This window comes from Balaenoptera acutorostrata, chromosome 13 (genome assembly GCF_949987535.1).
Source record: "Balaenoptera acutorostrata chromosome 13, mBalAcu1.1, whole genome shotgun sequence".
NCBI lineage: Eukaryota > Metazoa > Chordata > Mammalia > Artiodactyla > Balaenopteridae > Balaenoptera > Balaenoptera acutorostrata.
This window is the reverse complement of record NC_080076.1, coordinates 54,367,960-54,387,898: the sequence shown is the minus strand read 5'-3', so window position 1 is coordinate 54,387,898 and position 19,939 is coordinate 54,367,960. Positions and strand designations below refer to the sequence as shown.

At 36.2% G+C, this 19,939-nt stretch overlaps 1 protein-coding gene and 1 long non-coding RNA gene across 2 annotated transcripts in view; one reads left to right on the top strand and one right to left on the bottom strand.

Annotated features, from left to right (window-relative positions):
* Window positions 1-19,939, top strand: part of MIB1 (MIB E3 ubiquitin protein ligase 1) — a 125,958-nt gene that overhangs the window by 15,143 nt on the left and 90,876 nt on the right. Inside the window, exons 2-6 of the mRNA XM_057525992.1 lie at window positions 4,193-4,364; window positions 6,171-6,300; window positions 12,125-12,229; window positions 14,123-14,189; window positions 15,493-15,697. Coding sequence (XP_057381975.1) covers window positions 4,193-4,364; window positions 6,171-6,300; window positions 12,125-12,229; window positions 14,123-14,189; window positions 15,493-15,697 — 679 coding nt within the window. The remainder of the gene's footprint in view (window positions 1-4,192; window positions 4,365-6,170; window positions 6,301-12,124; window positions 12,230-14,122; window positions 14,190-15,492; window positions 15,698-19,939) is intronic.
* The window catches only part of LOC103009319 (uncharacterized), a 48,768-nt gene continuing 46,024 nt past the window's right edge, over window positions 17,196-19,939 (bottom strand). The window contains exon 5 of the long non-coding RNA XR_009004970.1: window positions 17,196-17,793. This is a non-coding gene — a long non-coding RNA (uncharacterized LOC103009319). The remainder of the gene's footprint in view (window positions 17,794-19,939) is intronic.

Genomic DNA, 19,939 nt, shown 5'->3' with positions numbered 1-19,939 from the left:
TGCATCAGACAATTACGACAGTTCTTCAAAATCTTTGTCTGTTGATAGGTTTTAGAATTTACCTTAAAAAATATCTATATGTGAGCTAGGATAATTTCTTTCTTAACTTTGTAGACTTTTGCTATTTGTGTTAGGAGATAATATCAGGAGTAATTACAAAATTATGTTTTCAAAGTGAACATTATAAGGAATGGTTTATATATTGATTTAAAGCAAAATATAGCAAATTCTTAGTAACCCATGGGATGATTAGCCAGGTTATGGATTATTTGGTACTTAAACAAAAAAATCCTTCTGTGATTGAAAAACACCAAACAGATCCTTTTCTGTGTATTCATTTATACACCCCAAAAGGAAGAATAGATTTGGCCTTTTGATTTATATTGTAAAAGACTGAAGCATGCAATACTAGTGAATGCTGGTAGCTCTGAGTTGTGCAGCTATAAATTTGGTTTTTAATTTTAGTTTACAGTCTGTTAGACTAGAGTATAATTTCTTTTGGGCCTATGGCTGATGATAATTTTCATGATTGATGCAGTCAGAATTAGCCATAGGTTAGAATGAGAAGTGGTGGATGAATTACTCTTGTGTAGGACTGTCTCACGTGGCAGTTGTGTCCTCTGTTGCTCTTCTGGAGTGAAAACAATTAAAGGAACAGAGCAGACAGGTACAGCTGCAGGGAAGCCATAAACTTGGGGGAAAACCTGAGATAAAAGAGTAATTAACAAATGGAGAGGGCAGGTAATTTGCTAAAATGGGGGTAATCCACACATGAATAATTGAATATTTTCTGTATGCAGTCTCTGGGAAATTGAGAAATTTATTGAGTTCTTTAATTTTTGTATAAGTATTGCTGAATTTGCCTAGGGTACGTGATGACTTTGATCATTAAATTATTTAAATAGATGACTAGTACATTTAATATATCTATATTAAGATTAAATTAATTGCAGTATAATTCTTTATACTTACCTTTTATGCTAATGCCTTTCAGAGTATGTTTACCTCTATTATATCACTTTAGCTTCACAGTGTCCCTTTCCATATTGTCTTAGTCTGCTTGGGATGCCATAATCTACCACAGACTGGCTGATTTAAACAACAGGAATTTATTTCTCACAGTTCTAGAGGCTGGGTAGTCCAAGTTCAGGGGGGTGGCCACTTTGGTTCCCTATTGAGGGCTTTCTCCTTGGCTTGCAGATAGCTGCCTTCTTGCTTTGTTTTCACATGACAGAGAAAGAGAGAGAGACACTTTGGTCTCTTCCTCTTCTTAGAAAGACACTAATCCCATCATGGGAGTCCCACCCTCATTGCCTCATCTAAACCTAATTACCTCCCAAAGGCCTTATCTCCAAATATCATCACATTGGAGGTTAGGGATTTAGGGGGGAACCTTCCAGTCCATAACATCTATGAAAGGAAGTATTTTCTCAATTTATAGATGAGAATATTGGTCCCAGAGTAGTTTAAAAAGCTTGATTCTGAACATTACCTGGCCAGTAAGTTATGTAAGTAGTTTCTGAAATCGCATACCTTTGTTTTCCCCATTTAATGCAACAGTTTAAATATACAGATCAGAAATTATGTTTTATCTTATTATCTCCCAGCATGACTCTAAAATTTATCTCTAAGTCTGTGACTATATTTCATAATCCTGCCAAACAAAGCTGCTCCTGGTTCATTGAACATACTCTGTGCTCTTCTGAGGTTTCTTTCTTCCTTTGAAAGGTCTACTCATCCACCATTTATAAAAAACGTTTCCTGATTTTTTTTTTTTTTTGATTTAGTTTCTTGAATGAGTTTCTCAGTGGAGCCCTGAGCTTGCATTATTTGATAAGCATGTGCTTATTTATGTTTTTGTTGGTGGCTCCCTTTCTGTTTTTTAAGGGAGCAGTTCTAGGTTTCAGTTTATTGTGCTGTTTGTTCCTAAATATCTCTAATACTTATCTATTTGTATTCTCTTTAATGATCTTATTTATACTTTTTTTTGTTTTTTTGTTACCTTCTACATCTTTTATTTTCTAACCCGTAGCCACCAAGACCTAAATCTCTCTATTTCTCTCCACTTCCACTATCATCACCCTGGCTTAAACTACCATTATCTCACCTGGACTGCTGTGTAAGCTTCTTAGGACTTGACTTTGTTTCTCTAGCCCCTTTTACTTTCTTCCTTTCTGTTCTTCCTACCATAGCAAGAGTGATATTTGAAAGCAGCAGAGGGCCTGCCCACAGTAGCAGTAAAGAAATAGTTACTGAATGAATCAGTAGGTACTGATATCTGCTGTCTTCTCTGTCTCTACAATCAAGCATTTGTGTGGTAGGAGACTGCAGAAGGATTGCACGCAAAACATATTTGGTGTTGGTGTCATGCTCTTTTGTAGTTTACTAGACATTCCAACTTTCTTTCAGTGTTCATTCTTCCTCCTTCCCTCCCTCCCTTTTTTCTTCTTAACCATCTCAGCGAGGGCACTTTATTTAGAATCTGGTTACCTTACTCATAGGGATTTTAATTTTATTTATTTATTTATTTATGGCTGTGTTGGGTCTTCGTTTCTGTGCGAGGACTTTCTCCAGTTGTGGCAAGTGGGGGCCACTCTTCATCGCAGTGCGCGGGCCTTTCACTATTGGCCTCTCTTGTTGCGGAGCACAGGCTCCAGACGTGCAGGCTCAGCAATTGTGGCTCACGGGCCCAGTCGCTCCGTGGCATGTGGGATCCTCCCAGACCAGGGCTCGAACCCGTGTCCCCTGCATTGGCAGGCAGATTCTCAACCACTGCACCACCAGGGAAGCCCACTCATAGGGATTTTAAACCGGGATATAGAAAATGAATTATGTAGGATTTTTCCCCTTACCAGGAAGTAGCAATAGTGTATTAGTTCTTGCAGAGTTTAGCTACAGTATTACTACTGTTGTATTCAAGTTCTTGCGTGTATTTCACATTCTCATTTTATTCTTAGAACATACCTTTCCTTTAAAGAACATATTACCTCCTCCAAAGGAAGTTGAGGTTCTGAGAACTAAAATGACTCATTTCATTTTTTAATTATTGAACATCTCTAAACTTACACACAATAGAAAATAGTATAATGAACCCCCATGTTACCTGTTAACCAACTTCAACACGAGCAATCTTGTTTCATCTAAACCCACCTTACTTCCCCTCCCTCTCCACCAATTATTTTGAAATAAATACTGTTGTTTTATATGTAAGTACTTCAGTTAAAATGACTTTTTCATGGACACAGAGATAGCTGTTGACAGAGCCAGAACTTGATCTAGGGGAGTGTCAGTATTGTACAGACAACTTAGCCCTTGCTTGTAGTTCAACATTGGGCATGACCATACAGCATGTGTCATGAAATAGTGACACTGATGTTCACAGGCCACACATTGTTTTAAAAAACTCCTAGTTTTAATTTATTGAACAAGTGATCTTAATAGAATAGTAAAGGAACATTATTCCCCAATCTTATTACCCTACAACGTCAGTTATTTTCATTAATTTATAGTGGTACTTTTATAGTTCTAACATCTATCTCATCTATCCATGTGAACATTTTTAGTATAGGTTATATTACCAAGTGCTTGTTTTCTTTTTCTAGTGTTAATTTCTTCTTGTTCTTTAAGGAAAAAAGAAAACCCATGACAAACTCAAGTTTGTTTCCCAAACTGGGAAACTTGCTTGCTAATCATTGTCTAAAGTTTATTGTCGATGGGGAAAAGGTTGTCAATATGTAGGGATAAATGCTAAAGTTAATTGATAGTTTGTTTCTGATATCATGAGGATAAAACTGTCTTTTCTTTTGGAATTTTTACCTGGAGAATAGGTTCACATTCCTCAAAAGATTTTTGTGTGTTTGAAGTCTGAAACATCTACTTGGTGATAAAGGATTCTTCTTTCTTTCTCTGGATTGAACCTAAATTTCAGTTTGTGGATGAGAGCAAGGAAAGTGCTACTGAGAAGTGTTCTTACTAATGAAAAAAGAAGGGATAGAAAATATTTAGTCTATAATTTGTACTGGTTAAAATATTCGCAATCTGTTATCTTGAAACTATATATGGTACGTTTGAAATATTATTTCTTTATTGAACTATTTTGTAAAATGCTGTGTTCTTATTTTTTCCCTTAGGGAATAATATTCAAATAAATAATACTTGTAATTAATGTAAGCGTGTATCCTTGTTTTAATAGGCATCAAGCATGATGGAACCATGTGTGATACCTGCCGCCAGCAACCAATCATTGGCATTCGATGGAAATGTGCGGAGTGTACAAATTATGATTTGTGCACAGTTTGTTATCATGGAGATAAACATCATTTAAGGCATCGCTTTTATAGAATTACTACACCAGGAAGTGAGCGGTATGGCAATCCATTTTTTTTTTCAATTGCAATTCCTTGTTTCTATTGAATTTTTTATACCATTCAGCGTTAAAAATAGGATCAGGAAGTAGCTTCTGACAGCTGGTTTAGTCAAGAAGTAGCAATTACCAGGCTAGATGTAGACCAGGCCTACCACATAGCGAGAAAAGAGCTCTGTGAAGATAGAGATACATGTATTTTTCCAGGATAATCTGAGCTGTTCTTTCTCTGTTGTAGAGACTTGGCACTGCTCAGTGTTTGGAAATGAAAGGGTGGCCCAAGGGAGGCTGATTGTTTTCTCCGTATGCATTCTATCTTGTGAACACTAGAGCCTATTTATTGAATCAAGAGACATTTATTAAGACTACAGAGCATTAAGACTATACTTGTGTAAATTTGAAGATTAATAAGACATGTTATTCTTAAGGAGTTTACAAATTAAGGTATTATTTGATCAACAGTGATTATCATGTGATGTTTCAGACTGTATATAGAGATGCGTATTAAGTGTCTTAGGAGCAAAGAGAGAAGAGTGTTAATTGTGAATGGGTACAGAGTTTCAGGTGATTGAGTATTCTCATGTAGCTATGACTAATGCATAGGAGCAAGAATCAAGTCAGTGACAAGGAGGCAGCAGGAGTAATAGGAAAATGGATTTTTGTGTCAGACTGTCCTGGTTCAGATCCTGGTCCTGCCATTTATTAAGTGAGTAACTTTCAACAGATTATTTATTTTTGTCTTTTGCTTACAATTTTTAAAGTTAGGGTGTAGTAAAGATATTCTGAAAATGAATAGAAGAATGAGATAAAAGCAGAGCAGAAGAAAAAACCCTGAATCTTTTTGATTTTTAGGAATGAGAAGGATGTAGAAGAATAAGGGATAGAAGGCCTTGGAAAACCATGCTTGTCTAGATAGTTGAGTATATAATCTTTTTCAAGGTCTGTAGTCTCTTGTAGGTATGCACTACTTTAGAGACAGTTTAGTGTAGGTCAGATCCAGGCCACAGATGTATTTTACTTGACTTACGCAGTGATCTAAATTTTTGAACAATTGCTAACCTTTTAAAACCGGGTGATTTCACAGAAAAATCAGGTTTATGAATTCTAACCCTATTCTGCTCCCCCACCCTCCAAAGACTGTCAGCACAGGGCCTTCATTTGTTCCTGGCAGCAGTTGGCTGAAGCACAGGAACACCTGTACCCTTTAGACAGATCATACTCTGGAGTTCACCAAAGTCCCTATCACTCCCTATTGTTTTCCCCAGCCTGAGGTCAAGTGCCATTTGCCATTTGTCATTGCTGTGGTGCTGTCTTTCTTAGGCCCTCATTTGTAGTACTTGCCTGACAGTTGTAGGGTTTTGAATTTGCCACCTCTAAAGTAGTGAAGAGTGTGGTGATACCCTGAAGTGGTTAGACTGGATTCATGTGTTGATTCCATTCCAGTTTAACTTTTGTGACCTTGGGCAAATTACTTACCTCTTTGGGACAGTTTCCTCATTTGTAAAATGAATAATAATACCTTCATCTTAGGGACTGTAACAGACTTTATACCTCTGTAAGTGCTTTTATGTATAGGAAAAGCTAAGTAAATATTAGCCGTTGTTATTATTATTCCAACTACTAATGTCTTCATCATCATAACCTATGTAATGTGGAAAGTGTTCCTGTACCATGCTGTTATGGTATTAACCAGAACAAAGAAAAATCTTGTATATTTTCAAAATAACCTTTTTTATAATCTTATTTTAAAAAATAAACTGTTGTTACCTATTTTTATATAAATTTGAAAATAAATACTTATTTTTAGGGTTCTGTTAGAGTCTCGTAGAAAATCTAAGAAGATTACAGCCAGAGGGATCTTTGCAGGTGCCAGAGTGGTGCGAGGAGTGGACTGGCAATGGGAAGACCAGGATGGAGGAAATGGACGCAGGGGAAAGGTAAAAATTGTTTCTGATTCATCATGTTATCCTAGAATATTGTATATTCAGTAGATTTTAAAACTACTGTAGTTGACTTTCTTGGCCCATTTTTTTAATGCCAATAACAATTTCTTAAGTTTTCATTTTTTTTTCCCCTGGAAGAAAAAAGATTGTTCCTGCTCTGTTGTACATATTGGTGTTCCGTGAGAAGGTTGTAGGGTAGATATTACCTTCCCACTTTTAGCCTTCATGTGGCCGTTTTGTTGCCCAGAATGCCTTTCTGAACATCCTGTTTGGGCTAGTCCTCCCTAAGCAGTTATCTCATGCTCTTGACTTTCTTGTTATTAAAATTTCATTTGAATGTACTTGTTTTATATTCCATTCCCCCAAAGGTCTGTTTCTGAGGGGTAATAGGCAGCTGCTTTGTTATTCAGTCCACTTAACTCCTTACCCTTCTCAGGAGGCATGTAGAGCTGTCTAGGGGTCAGTTATAGCAGTTATTCTGAAGGGAATTTTGTACAGCCTCTTTAACGGGGTGGGATAGCCAGAGATATTAGGGTGAATGGGTTGTTGGTTTTACTTATTTGGATTTCATGTTGCTTTTGCTGATGATGCATTCGTTGATTCAGTCAGTCACATATTAATGTGTATTCTCTGTGTTTTCCTAGATGTACTGAAATGAACAGCATTTCAGGTTTGAGACTTTGATGTCAATTAATATCAGTTCTGTTACCTTCTTTAAAATATTGTTTTTAGCATTAAGGAATGATGATTTTAAAGTCTCTGTCATCTGAGGAACTCTTCCTAGGAACTCGAAAGCCTCTTTCGTACAACTTGGTGCTATACAGATTCTTTTGAATTTGAGATTTTTAAACATTTTGTCAAATAGATGTTTTCTAAATTCAGAGTATTGTTATATTGATTTAATTTCAAGTAATAAGGTCTAATTTTAACGTTTGGAAGTCGGACAGAAATATTTTGGCCTATATGTTTTAAGTACTTTGATTTTCATTAAGGAAGCAATGTTTTGTTTTTTTTTAATTTAGTAAATATTTATTGAACACTTAGGTGAAGGATTCTGTTCCAAGCATGACGGTTATGGGAATAAACAAAAGAGGCAAAGTTCCTACTCTTCTGAAACCTATATTCTAATTAGGGGAGATGGACAACCAGAAATATAAATCTAAATTCTGTGACTATAGTGTGGCCTGTTGACCAGCAGCATTGGTGTCACCTGAAAGCTTGTTAGAAGTATAATAGGTAATAGGTCCCCTTCCTCCTAGACTTTCTACATTAGGATCTTCTTTTTAACAAGAGCCCTAAGTCATTCAGGTGTACATTAAAGTTTGAGATGCACATTTTAAAAAGAAAAATAGACCAGTGTGAATTTGGGAAAGGCGCCACTTCTGGATGGATGGAGTGATGTGGGGACATGCTTGGCAAGCCAGTGGTAGAGAAGAGGTACCCCTTTGAGTGTGGACACAGGAACAGCCTTGTCCTCGTGCATAAGGTCTTGGTAAGTGGAGCTCAGGCTGGAGGTCAGCCTCTATTTGCCTCCTTGGCAAGGCCCTTTGTGCAGTTAACAACTTCTGTAATCATTTATAGCAATCCTGTGTCACATAGGATGTATAAAATGTATGTTAAACCTTAAAGAATAGTAATAAAATTTTAAAAAGCAAACTTTTGTTCCTACTATACAGATTAAAAAATAGAATGTTATGAATACCTTTAAAAGCCTTCTGTTTACCCTTTCCCAGTTGCAAGCCCTGCAAGGAATCATTAGTGAGTCCTGGGAAACACCAGGCTCAGCACGGTCAGGACATCAGGCAGGGCAGAAGTATGGGCCAAGCGCAGGACACTGGACAGGAATATGGTCAGAGGATATGAGTTACTATGCATTTTTTGCTTCTAAGCTTACCATGGTCCACCTCAAAGTTTTAGGAGTGGGTCAAAGCAGAATATTCTGCGGGGTAAGGTGGAAGACCTCAACTGATTTAGGCGGCAGAGAATGGGGCGTGGAGGGGAGAGTGGGAACCTCATCATTACGTAGTCCAACAAGCCAAGTACAGTGGAGAATTTGGGTCAGGCTTACTCAGGCAGTGTGACCTTAGGTTGATAAAATGGTGCAATGGCAGTGGGCATCTTGGTGATAAGAGCCTTCAGCATGTCTGGCCTGTGAATCACATGGCTACAGTACAGACGGATTGCCCTTGATGCCTGGTACCCAGCAGTCATCCTGGCAGCTCCCTTTGATGGATGCCTTTGCCTCTTTCCTGGCTGGATCCCATGTTTTCTTTTTTTTTTAAGCATTTAAAAAAATTTATTTAATTTATTTACTTTTGGCTGCATTGGGTCTTTGCTGCTGCACGCGCGCTTTCTCTAGTTGTGGCGAGTGGGGGCTACTCTTCGTTGTGGTGCACAGGCTTCTCATTGTGGTGGCTTCTCTTGTTGTGGAGCTCGGGCTCTAGGCACGTGGGCTTCAGTAATTGTGGCACGCGGGCTCAGGAGTTGTGGCTCGCGGGCTCTAGAGCACAGGCTCAGTAGTTGTGGTGCACGGGCTTAGTTGCTCCACGGCATGTGGGATCTTCTTGGACCAGGGCTCAAACCCGTGTCCCCTGCATTGGCAGGCGGATTCTTAACCACTGCGCCACTAGGGAAACCTGGATCCCATGTTTTCTGTATCCGATTACATCATCTTACTTAGCTCACTCTTTCCTTTGGTGGTGTACACGTTCTAGTAATGTCTTTTGCGAGAGTGCACAAGAAGTAAATTTTTTAATACTTTCATTCTAAAATTGTTTTTAACTTTATATTCTTCCTCACACTTAATTTTATGGTCAGAGGGTTGGAAAAATTTTTTTTCATCAGCTTTTCAAAAGCAGTTGCAGCTAAAGTCTGAAGCCACATAAATGGAACTTCCTGGATTTTTGTTATATTGGCACTTCTTAGGGGGATGAAAAGTAGGCATTCTTGAAGCTTTGAGTCATCAGTATTACATTTTTGGTTTGTTATGATTTAATACTTGTTACATTTTAAGAACAAAATGAAAAGTAAATGAAACCATCTTGCACATGTGACTCTAAGTGAGGGAACTTAATATAATAGGAAGTCTTCAGGGTAACATTATTTAAGCACATGTTTGAGATGAAATGTAATTTTTGTCTGACTCTTTTTGACTATGTGTGTGAATGAAGAAAGTTTTTAAGCCTTCCTGTGCTGGCCAGTCTTCAGTGCTGGCTGCTCTGTCCCAATCCTCTTTTCTTATCTTTTTTTCCCTTGAGGTTCAAGATTCCCACCCCATTCTCATTACTACATGTTTTCAACAATATGGCTAGTATGAGCCATATTAAGGGGTATAAACCAACCTAGGCTGATGTTGTAATACTGATACAATCTATGGCCTACCATGTGCCAACATGTACCATGGTGTTTTGCTTTGCACCATGGCTTTGGCAAGCATGATGCAAGGTCATCATGGAAATGTGTGGTGTATTCTTAACTACCTATGTTAGTATTTCAAGACTGTTTTCATTTTGCAAATGCTTTCGAATATATGTTGATTGTTTCATACAGGTACGCTAGATATATTTTCTTCTTTTTAAAAAACTTTATTATGGAGAATTTCAAACATAACCAGAATAGAAAGAGTAGTATAACAAATTCCCATGCACCCAACATCCAACTTCAAAAATTATCAACATTTTAAAAAATGCCATTTATTTGTTGAAGAAATCGAGGTTCTTTGGATTTGGCTGATTGATTCTTTATGATATTCTTTAACTTGTTCCTCTGACCCTTGTATTCTTATAAGCTAGTTGTTAGGTGTAGAGACATGATTAGATTCAGGTTCAGGTTCAGGTTTTTTTGTCAACAGTACCTCATCAGTTGTGTGTGTACTTTCATCGCATCACATCAGGAGGCACATAAAGTTTGATTATCCTACTATTGGTGACGTTAAGATTGATCAGTGCAGGTATTGTCAGTTTGATCCTTTACACAGTTTCTCAGCAACCTTTTACCTAATGGTTTTAGCAGCCATTCACACATATTCTTAATCAGAATTGAAAGTATGAAATTAATGTAGTTATTTTCTTATGCCTTCCACTTTCCTCCTTGATAAACCAAATCATATTAACAAATGAAGGAATTTCATTTAGTGATTCAGAGCTTGAGTAATGAATTTGCTTATATCCCAAGTAATTTGAAATTTAGGATGAACTTGATTTAAAGTTTGTAGTCTTTGTTTTTTAGTTGGTCACATGCTTTTTTGTCCCTCTCATAAAAACACAGTTATTTAATCTAGCATTGTATTTTTAAAAATGAATGAAATAGAATCTGGCTATATTAGAATCAGAAGGGATTTTTTTTGCTAAAAATTGCATGTTTCTTTCACTTTAGAGTGTTAGAAACTCTTGCTTTGGAAGGTTATACAGTGGTTCATTGTGAAAATCAGAAAGCAAAGCATGGCAGTGATGGACTCTGCATTCAGGATGGTAGTTACCTCTGTTGGAAGGCAGGAGGGTGGGTTTGATGAGAGGCGTACAGGGGAATTGAAAAGTACTGGTAATATTCTTTTTCTTAGTCCGATGTTCATCTTGTTTTTTATTATTCTTTAAAATTTACATATGATATATTTTCATAATGTATAATTTACTTTAAAATTAAAAAGAATAGGGACTCTCTGGCCGTCCAGTGGTTAGGACTCCATGCTCCCAGTGCAGGGGGTATGGGTTCGATCCCTGGTCGGGGAACTAAGATCCCGCATGCTGCACCGTTCGGCCTTAAAAAAAAAAATTAAAAAGAACAGATAGACTCATTTACTAACAATTTGAAATATTGCTCAAATATTTGATTAAATTTTAAGCATAAGAACTTTTTATCTCTACAAAAGCACCATAAAACACGTAGCTTGCAAAACTATTTCTTTAGTACAGGGTGAAAATTAAATGGTCATTATGTATCTTATTTGAAATAGTCTGTTTTTAAGGGCATGCCTTAAAAATTACGTTTAACATCAGCCTGGCATTCTAAGTAACTATGTAGCGTGGTTGATTATAAGTGTCAGGGTGGAGAAGAGTAATGAGTTGCGCATGTGCGACTTCCCATTCTGAGCTGTAGACTGGTTCACTTGAGAATACCCAAGTTTAGTGCTCGTTGCGCGTCAGTTTTGTGTAGTTGATTCTTGGCCCTTAAGCAATAGCAACTCCAGTATTTTTTTTTTTTTTTAAGTATTAAACGCTCTTACTAATCAGCCTGCTGGCATGTGGGGCCTAGAGATTGTGTCTGGGTCTCCACTGCAGTCACGGTGTTTCAGCTTAGATGGCCTGCTTCTTGGGGCAGCTGAGGGGTGCTGCTGGAGGAGCCAAGTCACTCAAGTCTTCTTTAAACGTGGCCTTTGAGCCTCATGCTTGTCAGCGTTTAGCTGACCAGAGAGCGGGTTTATCTTGAATTGTTCAGGGTATTTGGTCAAAGATTTTAAATTTTGTATCAAAGAATAGGTTTAAAAGAATACACAGTTGTTAGAGGGAATCCTTTAAGAGTGAAGATTTTAAATTTTATATTGAATTATGTATTTTCTGATAATCCATCACTGTAATCACTAAGCTTCTCTATTTAAAATTTCTACAGTGGTTTTAGAAATTACCTTATAATATTCCGGAAAATTGTCTGTATAATTTCAGTTATATGTTAGAAGTGACATATATTTGGTAAGTAAGTATTTTTCATGATCCTGTTACACAGGATTGTAGCTGAAATATTTTTAAAGATTTAAATATAATTAAAAGAACCAACCTCTCCTCTCCTCTTTCAAAATTTTTTTTTTCTCAAAAATTTCCCTTAGGTAACAGAAATCCAAGACTGGAGTGCATCAAGCCCACATAGCGCGGCCTACGTTCTCTGGGACAATGGTGCTAAGAACCTTTACAGAGTTGGCTTTGAGGGCATGGTGAGTGTAAGAACCACAAAAGATGAAAATATTGGACGGGTGAAAGAAAGGAAGTAAAAATAGCCCTTATTGTATTCTTTCATTTTTTCTTTTGTCATCTCCTTTTGTCACAATACAGCCATCTGAATCATGAGTATGCAATTGGAGGGAACATCTGTAAAGTGAGAATTTAATACAATAGGTGTTAAAATTGTTTTTAAGGAGTTTTTTCCTCTGTATTTTTAAAGTGTAGTGTTGATGATTGAAAATGACTGACCTAGAAACACTTCGAGTTACTTAAGTGCTTAAGGAGCATAATGGTAGTTTATTCAATGGATTGTCCTATATTTCTGCATGTCATGGATCATTGTTCAAATGTTGACCTCAGCTATTTAATTTATAGAGCGTAATTAAATATTATATTAATGCCAAAATATTAATGCCTTTTATATCCTTTCCATCTTGAATACATTTTTCATTCGAAGAATTCTTAAATTTCATTTTTTTTCCCAACTGTTTTATGCTCATTAGGAGGGGAAAAAATATCCCACTGTCCCTTTGCCTTAATCTATTCCTTTTATACATAAAAGCGAGCCTTGTGAATCTAGACCGGTAGTTTACTCACCAATTTTTACAATTGTATATAGCATTGGTCATTAGTTTTTCATTATTATCTTCATGCCTCTCCCTGTTTTTAAATTGGGAATTTTTGTAGAATTCCAACTGATTATTAACTTGCTTCAAACGAAGCTTTACGTGCTATGTGTGCTCAGGTACTTATTGAGTAGTATACATATAGATCGATCCCATTCTTTTTTGATGGCTGAGTAGTATTCCATTATATGGTTATGCCATTGTTTATATAATGAGATTTCTGTTGATGGGTATCTGGGGTTTTTTTTTTTTTTCATTGTTGCAAGCAGTGTTTCAGTAAGCATCCTTGTGCATATGTCTTTGTACATTTATGGGTATATTTCCTTAAGATAGATTCCTAGAAGTGGAACCACTGGGCTAAAGTATCACATTAAAACTGCTTGACCCATGTCTCTTTGGCTAGGATTGAACTAAATGTGAGCTATAGTGGCAAAGGAGGCTGTAAAAGAGAGTTGGGTTGAGGTGTGTTTGTGTGTGTATGTGTCTGTATAAAGGAGCTCCTTTCCTTAATATTGTATGTATATACTGATTACTTTATACATGTATATGGTACTGTTAGGCACTTTTAGGTAATCTATTTCTGAATTTTCAGTCACCCTCAAGGTTGCTCTTCTAAGTTCACATTTTCTGTACTTTTCATTATACCACAACTGCCTCCCCATTCAAATACTTAAATACTTTCTTATAAAAACTAAGTGGGAAGGAACTTGAGTTAACCAAGTTATGGTAAAGTAAGGACTAAAAGTGATATAAATAGGAAATTAACTGGACAAGGAATCAAAAGGCTGGATTTGGTTCTTTCCTTTTCTACTTTCTGACTATTTAGTTTTGGCTAATTTCCTTTATACAATAGCTGCCTTGTATATATCATAAAATTGATTAGAAAGATCAAATGAGTTGAGCTCTTTTTTGGTAAAAATATCTTTAAAATGGAATATGTTATGTACTTTTGAAATACGAGATTTTTGTTTTAGTTCTTTTTTTCCAACATGTGTATTTGAAAGTATGATAATGGTAAAGATCCAGGCATTTTAATGTTGAAGTTTAAAAGATATCTTAAAGTGTGACCTACCTGGAGGTCAAGTTTATAGTTTTTGATGGGTGTTTTTGAAAGCAATGTTTAGTGTGACTATTAACCCCGAGCTACTCTTCACTTCTGCTGAGGATATGTTCTGAATGAACATTTTTGCCTATTTTAGGTTTTAAGCTGTAGTTGAAGCTTTCAAGGGTGATTTTTCTGCTTTCTTTTCTTTTTCTTAGTCTGACCTGAAGTGTGTCCAGGATGCCAAAGGAGGTTCTTTCTACAGAGATCATTGTCCTGTGCTAGGTGAGTTAGCAGGCTAGAGAAAATTTCTAAATAATGGGTCAGAGTTCATGGAATCAGAAAAGTGTTTAAATTGGGCTTTAAAAAAGTTAGTTACCATTAAAGCTTTTTAAAGACATACTCTTTTGGTTTTATTTTGTTTTAAAGCATTTGTTCTTTTTAATTTGTTTAGACTCTGAAAGAATTGTCATGACTTGATAATTGATATACCATTTATATGGCATACTGTATTTGAAACTTTTGTCTTTTAACCATAAACTTATATTGTTGGAAAATTTTGTGTTATATGATCAATGTTATATCTCTTATACTACTGAGAACAGGACCTAACAATTTAATGTTTATAAATTCCTTAGAATTTCTGTAAAATTCCTTTGGAAATATAAGAACAGCTCTAAGATTAAGATAATATGATAAATATAATTTCATGTATCATTAAAATAAAAAAAGAACAAGAAAACCAAAACTACTTTCATTTTATAGATTCTTCATCGTTGGCAAGGTGAACATTTACCACATTCTTCTGATTAAACCTTTAGTCTCTGAATGCTTTCCTTTCTCATGTGAACGCTCCGTTCCTCTTTCCAAATCGTTTGATTTGCCTTATTGCCCAAAAGTGCTGTTTTCTTCCAGCATACCTAATTTTTTTAAAAAGGAGAATGTAGAAGAAAATCTTATGGTTTTGATGAGATCATCTCTTTCTCTTGCTTTCAGAAACTTTGTTTTGTATCTGGGCTTTACAAGGAAAGCGTAGAATCAGCATACCCATTTCAGATCCCTCAGCATAGTGTTTTATGATCATGAATCCTTTATCCCATAATTAGTTTTGAAAATAATCTCAGAAATGGGCTTTGAAATATTTGAAAATGCTCTTTAGGCAAAAATCATAAGAACTATTTGGTAACTAATAACAGTAAGCAATTCAGAGGAAAAAAAATTCCAAGTTTCTCTTTCATATACTTTAGTTAGTTATGTTGGCTCTTCAGCAAGTCATCCAGGCAGAAAGGTGAATATTATCAATGCCCAGAACTTTGTGTTCTGATAGATGGTTGCCTAGTCTTCTGTAGATTCTGCCCCTGTTCAGTCATTGTTGTAAATCATTACATTATTTCTGGTTTTGAGTCTGTTTTCTTTCTTTTTTTAAAGCTCTCTAATTCTAGAATTCACAGTAAATTCTCAAAACATTTTAAGATTAGATAGTAACTAAAACTCAAATATCTTGGGCTTTTTCTTATTTAAAACAGTGCAGTTGCCTGTTGTTGCTGTGATTTTCCTTTTCCTTTGTCAACTCCCTCTGCAATTATAGGTGAGCAGAATGGCAACAGGAATCCTGGTGGATTGCAGATTGGTGACCTGGTCAATATAGATCTTGACCTAGAAATTGTACAGTCTTTGCAGCACGGTCATGGAGGATGGACTGATGGCATGTTTGAGACTTTAACTACAACTGGAACTGTTTGTGGCATTGATGAAGATCATGACATTGTAGTACAGTATCCAAGTGGCAATAGGTTGGTTTTATTTTTTAATTTTCAGTAATGGCAAATAAAATTAGTATATAGAGGAAAGAGCCTTAAAGAAAGCAAATAATATGATATAATAAAGACTTCTTACAGCTAGCTCTTCAATAATAGATGAAAATCCAGAATATGTTGGTAAAGTGGAGGGAAACAAGTAAGAACAGTGTGTGTGTGTGTGTGTGTAAGTGTATATATTTATTTGAATATATTTATGATTCAATGTTCTGTGCACTTTTTTTTCCCTTTAGGGGGCAGAATACATTGTATCAGTATTAGGTCCAAGTATAGCTAAAAAGTTCTGTGTTCTGTTGGACGGCATCAGTCTACCCTGAATGAACGGGATAACAATAAAACTCCTCTGGCCCATATCTCCAGCGTCATCTCATGGTAACACAGCTCTCCCTTGCCACAGACACCTGTGCGCACACTAATGCTTATCAGCAACACAGCACTGCGTGTGTCTCCTCACTTCTGTAACCTTTGCACACACCACTCCTTCCATGCAGAATACCCTTTCCTCCTTGTCTCCCTCCTTCTCTGGATTAACTCCTTTGCCTCCTATAAATATTGAACTTTTATGCTTACTTCCTCTCTCCTTCCCCCCTCCCTGGTACATGCATACGCTATTTATCTGTTTAGGTCTCCTGTTATCTACTAAAATCGTTATTTACTTGGTCTCTGGGTTTCGTGTTTCTTGGAGACTGGGCCTGTGCCTTTTATTTATTTGTCCCTAGGGGCCAAAATATATCCAGTTTACTAGTATGTTTACAGTATTTTAAAGAAAAAATTCGGTAGTTGAATAGTTGTCAAAGCTTTATTACTGACATGTACATAAAGAAACTAACTCTGAGATTCTTTAGGGGAAGGATTATATTTGAAATAAGAAAAATTAACATTAAGTTGCTAACCACATTGTAGAATTAGCTCTAATTGTGTTTAAATCTTAAGGATACACATGATAATATCAAGAGATACACAAAAAGCATTTGCCAAAATCCAACATCCTTCATGATAAAAATACTAAATAAACTAGGAACGGAAGGGAACTTCTTCAGCTTGATAAAGGACATCTATGAAAGACCCACAGCTAACAGCATACTCAGTGGGAAAGACTGAATGCTTTCTCCTTTAAGATCAGGAACAAAACAAGAATGTCTGCTCTCCTCACTTTTATTCCATATTGTCCTAGAGGGTCTAGCTGGGGCAATTAGGCAAGAAAAAGAAATAAGAGAAAGGAAGAAGTTAATCCTCTCTCTTCACAGGTGGCGTGATCTTGTGTATAGAAAAATCTAAAGAATCCACAAAAAAAACTATTAGAACTAATAAATGAATTCAGCATAGTCACAGGATACAAGATCAGTATAGAAAAATCAGTTGTATTTCTGTATATTAGCAATGAACAATCTGAAAATGAAATTAAGAAAACAGTTCCATATACAATAGCATCACAAAGAATAAAATACTTAAGAATAAATTTAGCCCGATAAGTACAAGATTTGTATACCAAAAACTATATAACATTGTTGAAGGAAATTAAAGATGACCTAAATGGAAAGACGTTTCATGTTTATGGATCAGAAGATTTAATATTGTTTAGATGGTGTATTAGTTTCCTAGGGTTGCCATAACAAATTACCACAAACAGAGCGGCTTTACAACAGATATTTATTCTTTCAAATTCTGGAGGCTAGAAGTCCAAAGTGAAGATGTTGGCAAGACTGTTTTCTTCTGGAGATCTGAGGGAGAATCTCTTCTATGCCTCTCTCCTGGCTTCTGATGATTGTTGGCAATCCTTGGCGTTCCTTGGCTTGTCGATGCACCACTCATTTCTCTGCCTCTGTCTTCACATGGTCTTGTGCCCTGTGAGTCTCTGTGCCCCTGTATTGTCACATGACCTTCTTCTTCTTTTTTTTCTTCTGGGTACATAGTTTATTTTCAAATTCATTCAAGTCAGTCTCTGATTAGTCAAGTACAGACAGTTGTAGGGAGATTATTTGATACCAAGAGCCACATCAACAGTCCTCCAGCCTGCTATTTATTTTCGTCAAGCCAACATTTGTACCTTAGCCATCCATAAGGAAAGAACCCTAAGGAGGCATAGAAGAAAGTTAATTGAGCTCATGGAAATTCTAGAGACTTTTACATAGAAAATGATCAAAAGATGATTTTTCGTGACCTTATAAGGACACCAGTCATTGGATTTAGGGCCCATCTTAATCTGATATGACCTCATTTTAACTTGATTACATCTGCAAACACCGTTTCTAAATATGCTCACATTCAGAGGTATTGGGGATTAGCATTTCAGCATATCTTTAGGGGGAAATAATTCAACATTTAACATATGACAGTATTCCTCAAACTAATCAACAGATTCAGTGCAATCCCTATCAAAATCCTTGCCTTTTTTTTTTTTTTTTTTTTTTTTTTACAGAAATTGGCAAACTGAACCTAAAATTCATATGGAAACTCAAGGGACCCAGAATAGCCAAAACAGTTTAAAAATGAAGAACAAAGTTGGAGGACTCACACTTCCCAATTTGAAAATTTACCACAAAGCTACAGTAATCAAGACAGTCTATTACTGACTTAAAAATAAACATGTAGATTGATGGAGTAGAATTGAGTCCAGAAATAAGCCTTTGCATTTAAAGTCAGTTGATTTTTGACAGGGGTTCAGCACAGTTCAATGGGGGAAGAACAGTCTTTTCAACAAACGGTGCCGACAGTATTTACAGATATTCAGTCATTATGGTGTATGTCTAATTTAATGTTAACTAATTTAATGTTATATGTCAAGTATACAACAGTCTAAAAAATAAAGCTACAATTAAAAAACGAAACAAAACAAATGATGCTGAGTCATTTGGATATTGACATGCAAAAGAATGAAATTGGACCCCTGCTACACACCATGTACAAATATTAAGTCAAAATGGATCACAGATCTAAATGCAAGAGCTAAAACTATAAAAGTCTTAAAACATAGGCATAAACCTTTGTGACCTTGAATTAGACAGTGGTTTCTTAGATATGACCTCCAAAGTAGAAGCAACCAAAGAAAGAGTGAATAGACTTCATCAAAATTAAAACTTTTGTGTTTCAAAGGAAACTATCAAGAAAGTGAAGAGACAACCCATGGAATGGGAGAAGATATTTGCAAATCATATGTCTGATTAGGGACTTATATCTGGAATATAGTATAAAGAACTCTGAAAATTCAACAATAAAAGATAACCTAACTGAAAAATGGGCAAAGGATTTGAACAGACATTTTTCCACAGAAGATACAGAGATGGCCAGTAAACTCGTTGCATTAGTCTGCTAGGGCTGCATTAACAAATGCCACAGACTGGGTGGCTTAAACAACAGAAGTTTATTTTTTTACAGTTCTGGAGGCTGGAAGCACAAGAGCGGGGTGCCATCAGGGTTGGTTTCTGGTGAGACGTCTTCCTGGCTTGTAGAGGATTTGCCTTCTCACATGGCGCCCCACCTTTACGACATCGTTTAACCTTACTTACGTCCCTAAAGGCCCAGTCTCCAAATACAGTTACATTAAGAGCTAGAGAGCTTTAAGATATGAAATTTGGAGGGGTACAACTCACATTTTATATCACCCTTGAAGAGATGCAGGACATTATTAGTTATTAGGGAAATGCAATTCAATTCAAAACCATGATGAGATACCACTTTACATGCTAGAATGGCTAGACTAAAAAGGTAGGATAATTACAAGCGTTGCTGAGGGTATAGAGAAATTAGAACCAAACCTGCATACATTGATGGTAAGTACTTGAAGTGGTCTAGATGCTTTGGAAAACAGTTCAGTAGTTCCTCAAAATGGCTATGTATAGAGTTACCATATGACCCAGCACGTCTACTTCCGGGTTTGTACCCAAGAGAATTAAACCATGTGCCCACACAAAAATCTGTACATGTACGTTTGTAGAAGTATTATTCGTAACAGCCAAAATGTGGAAATAACCCAAATGTCTGTCAACTGATGAATGGATAAATAAGATGTGATATATCCATCCAATGGAATATTATATTTGGCCATAAAAAGGGATGGAGTACTGACATATGCTGCAACGCAGATAAATCTTGAAAACATTATGTTGAGTGAAAGAAGCCAGTCACAAAAGGTCACATATTATCTGATTTTATTTATACAAAATGTCCATAATAAGGAAATCCATAGAAACAGAAAGTATATTACTGGTTGTTAGGGGC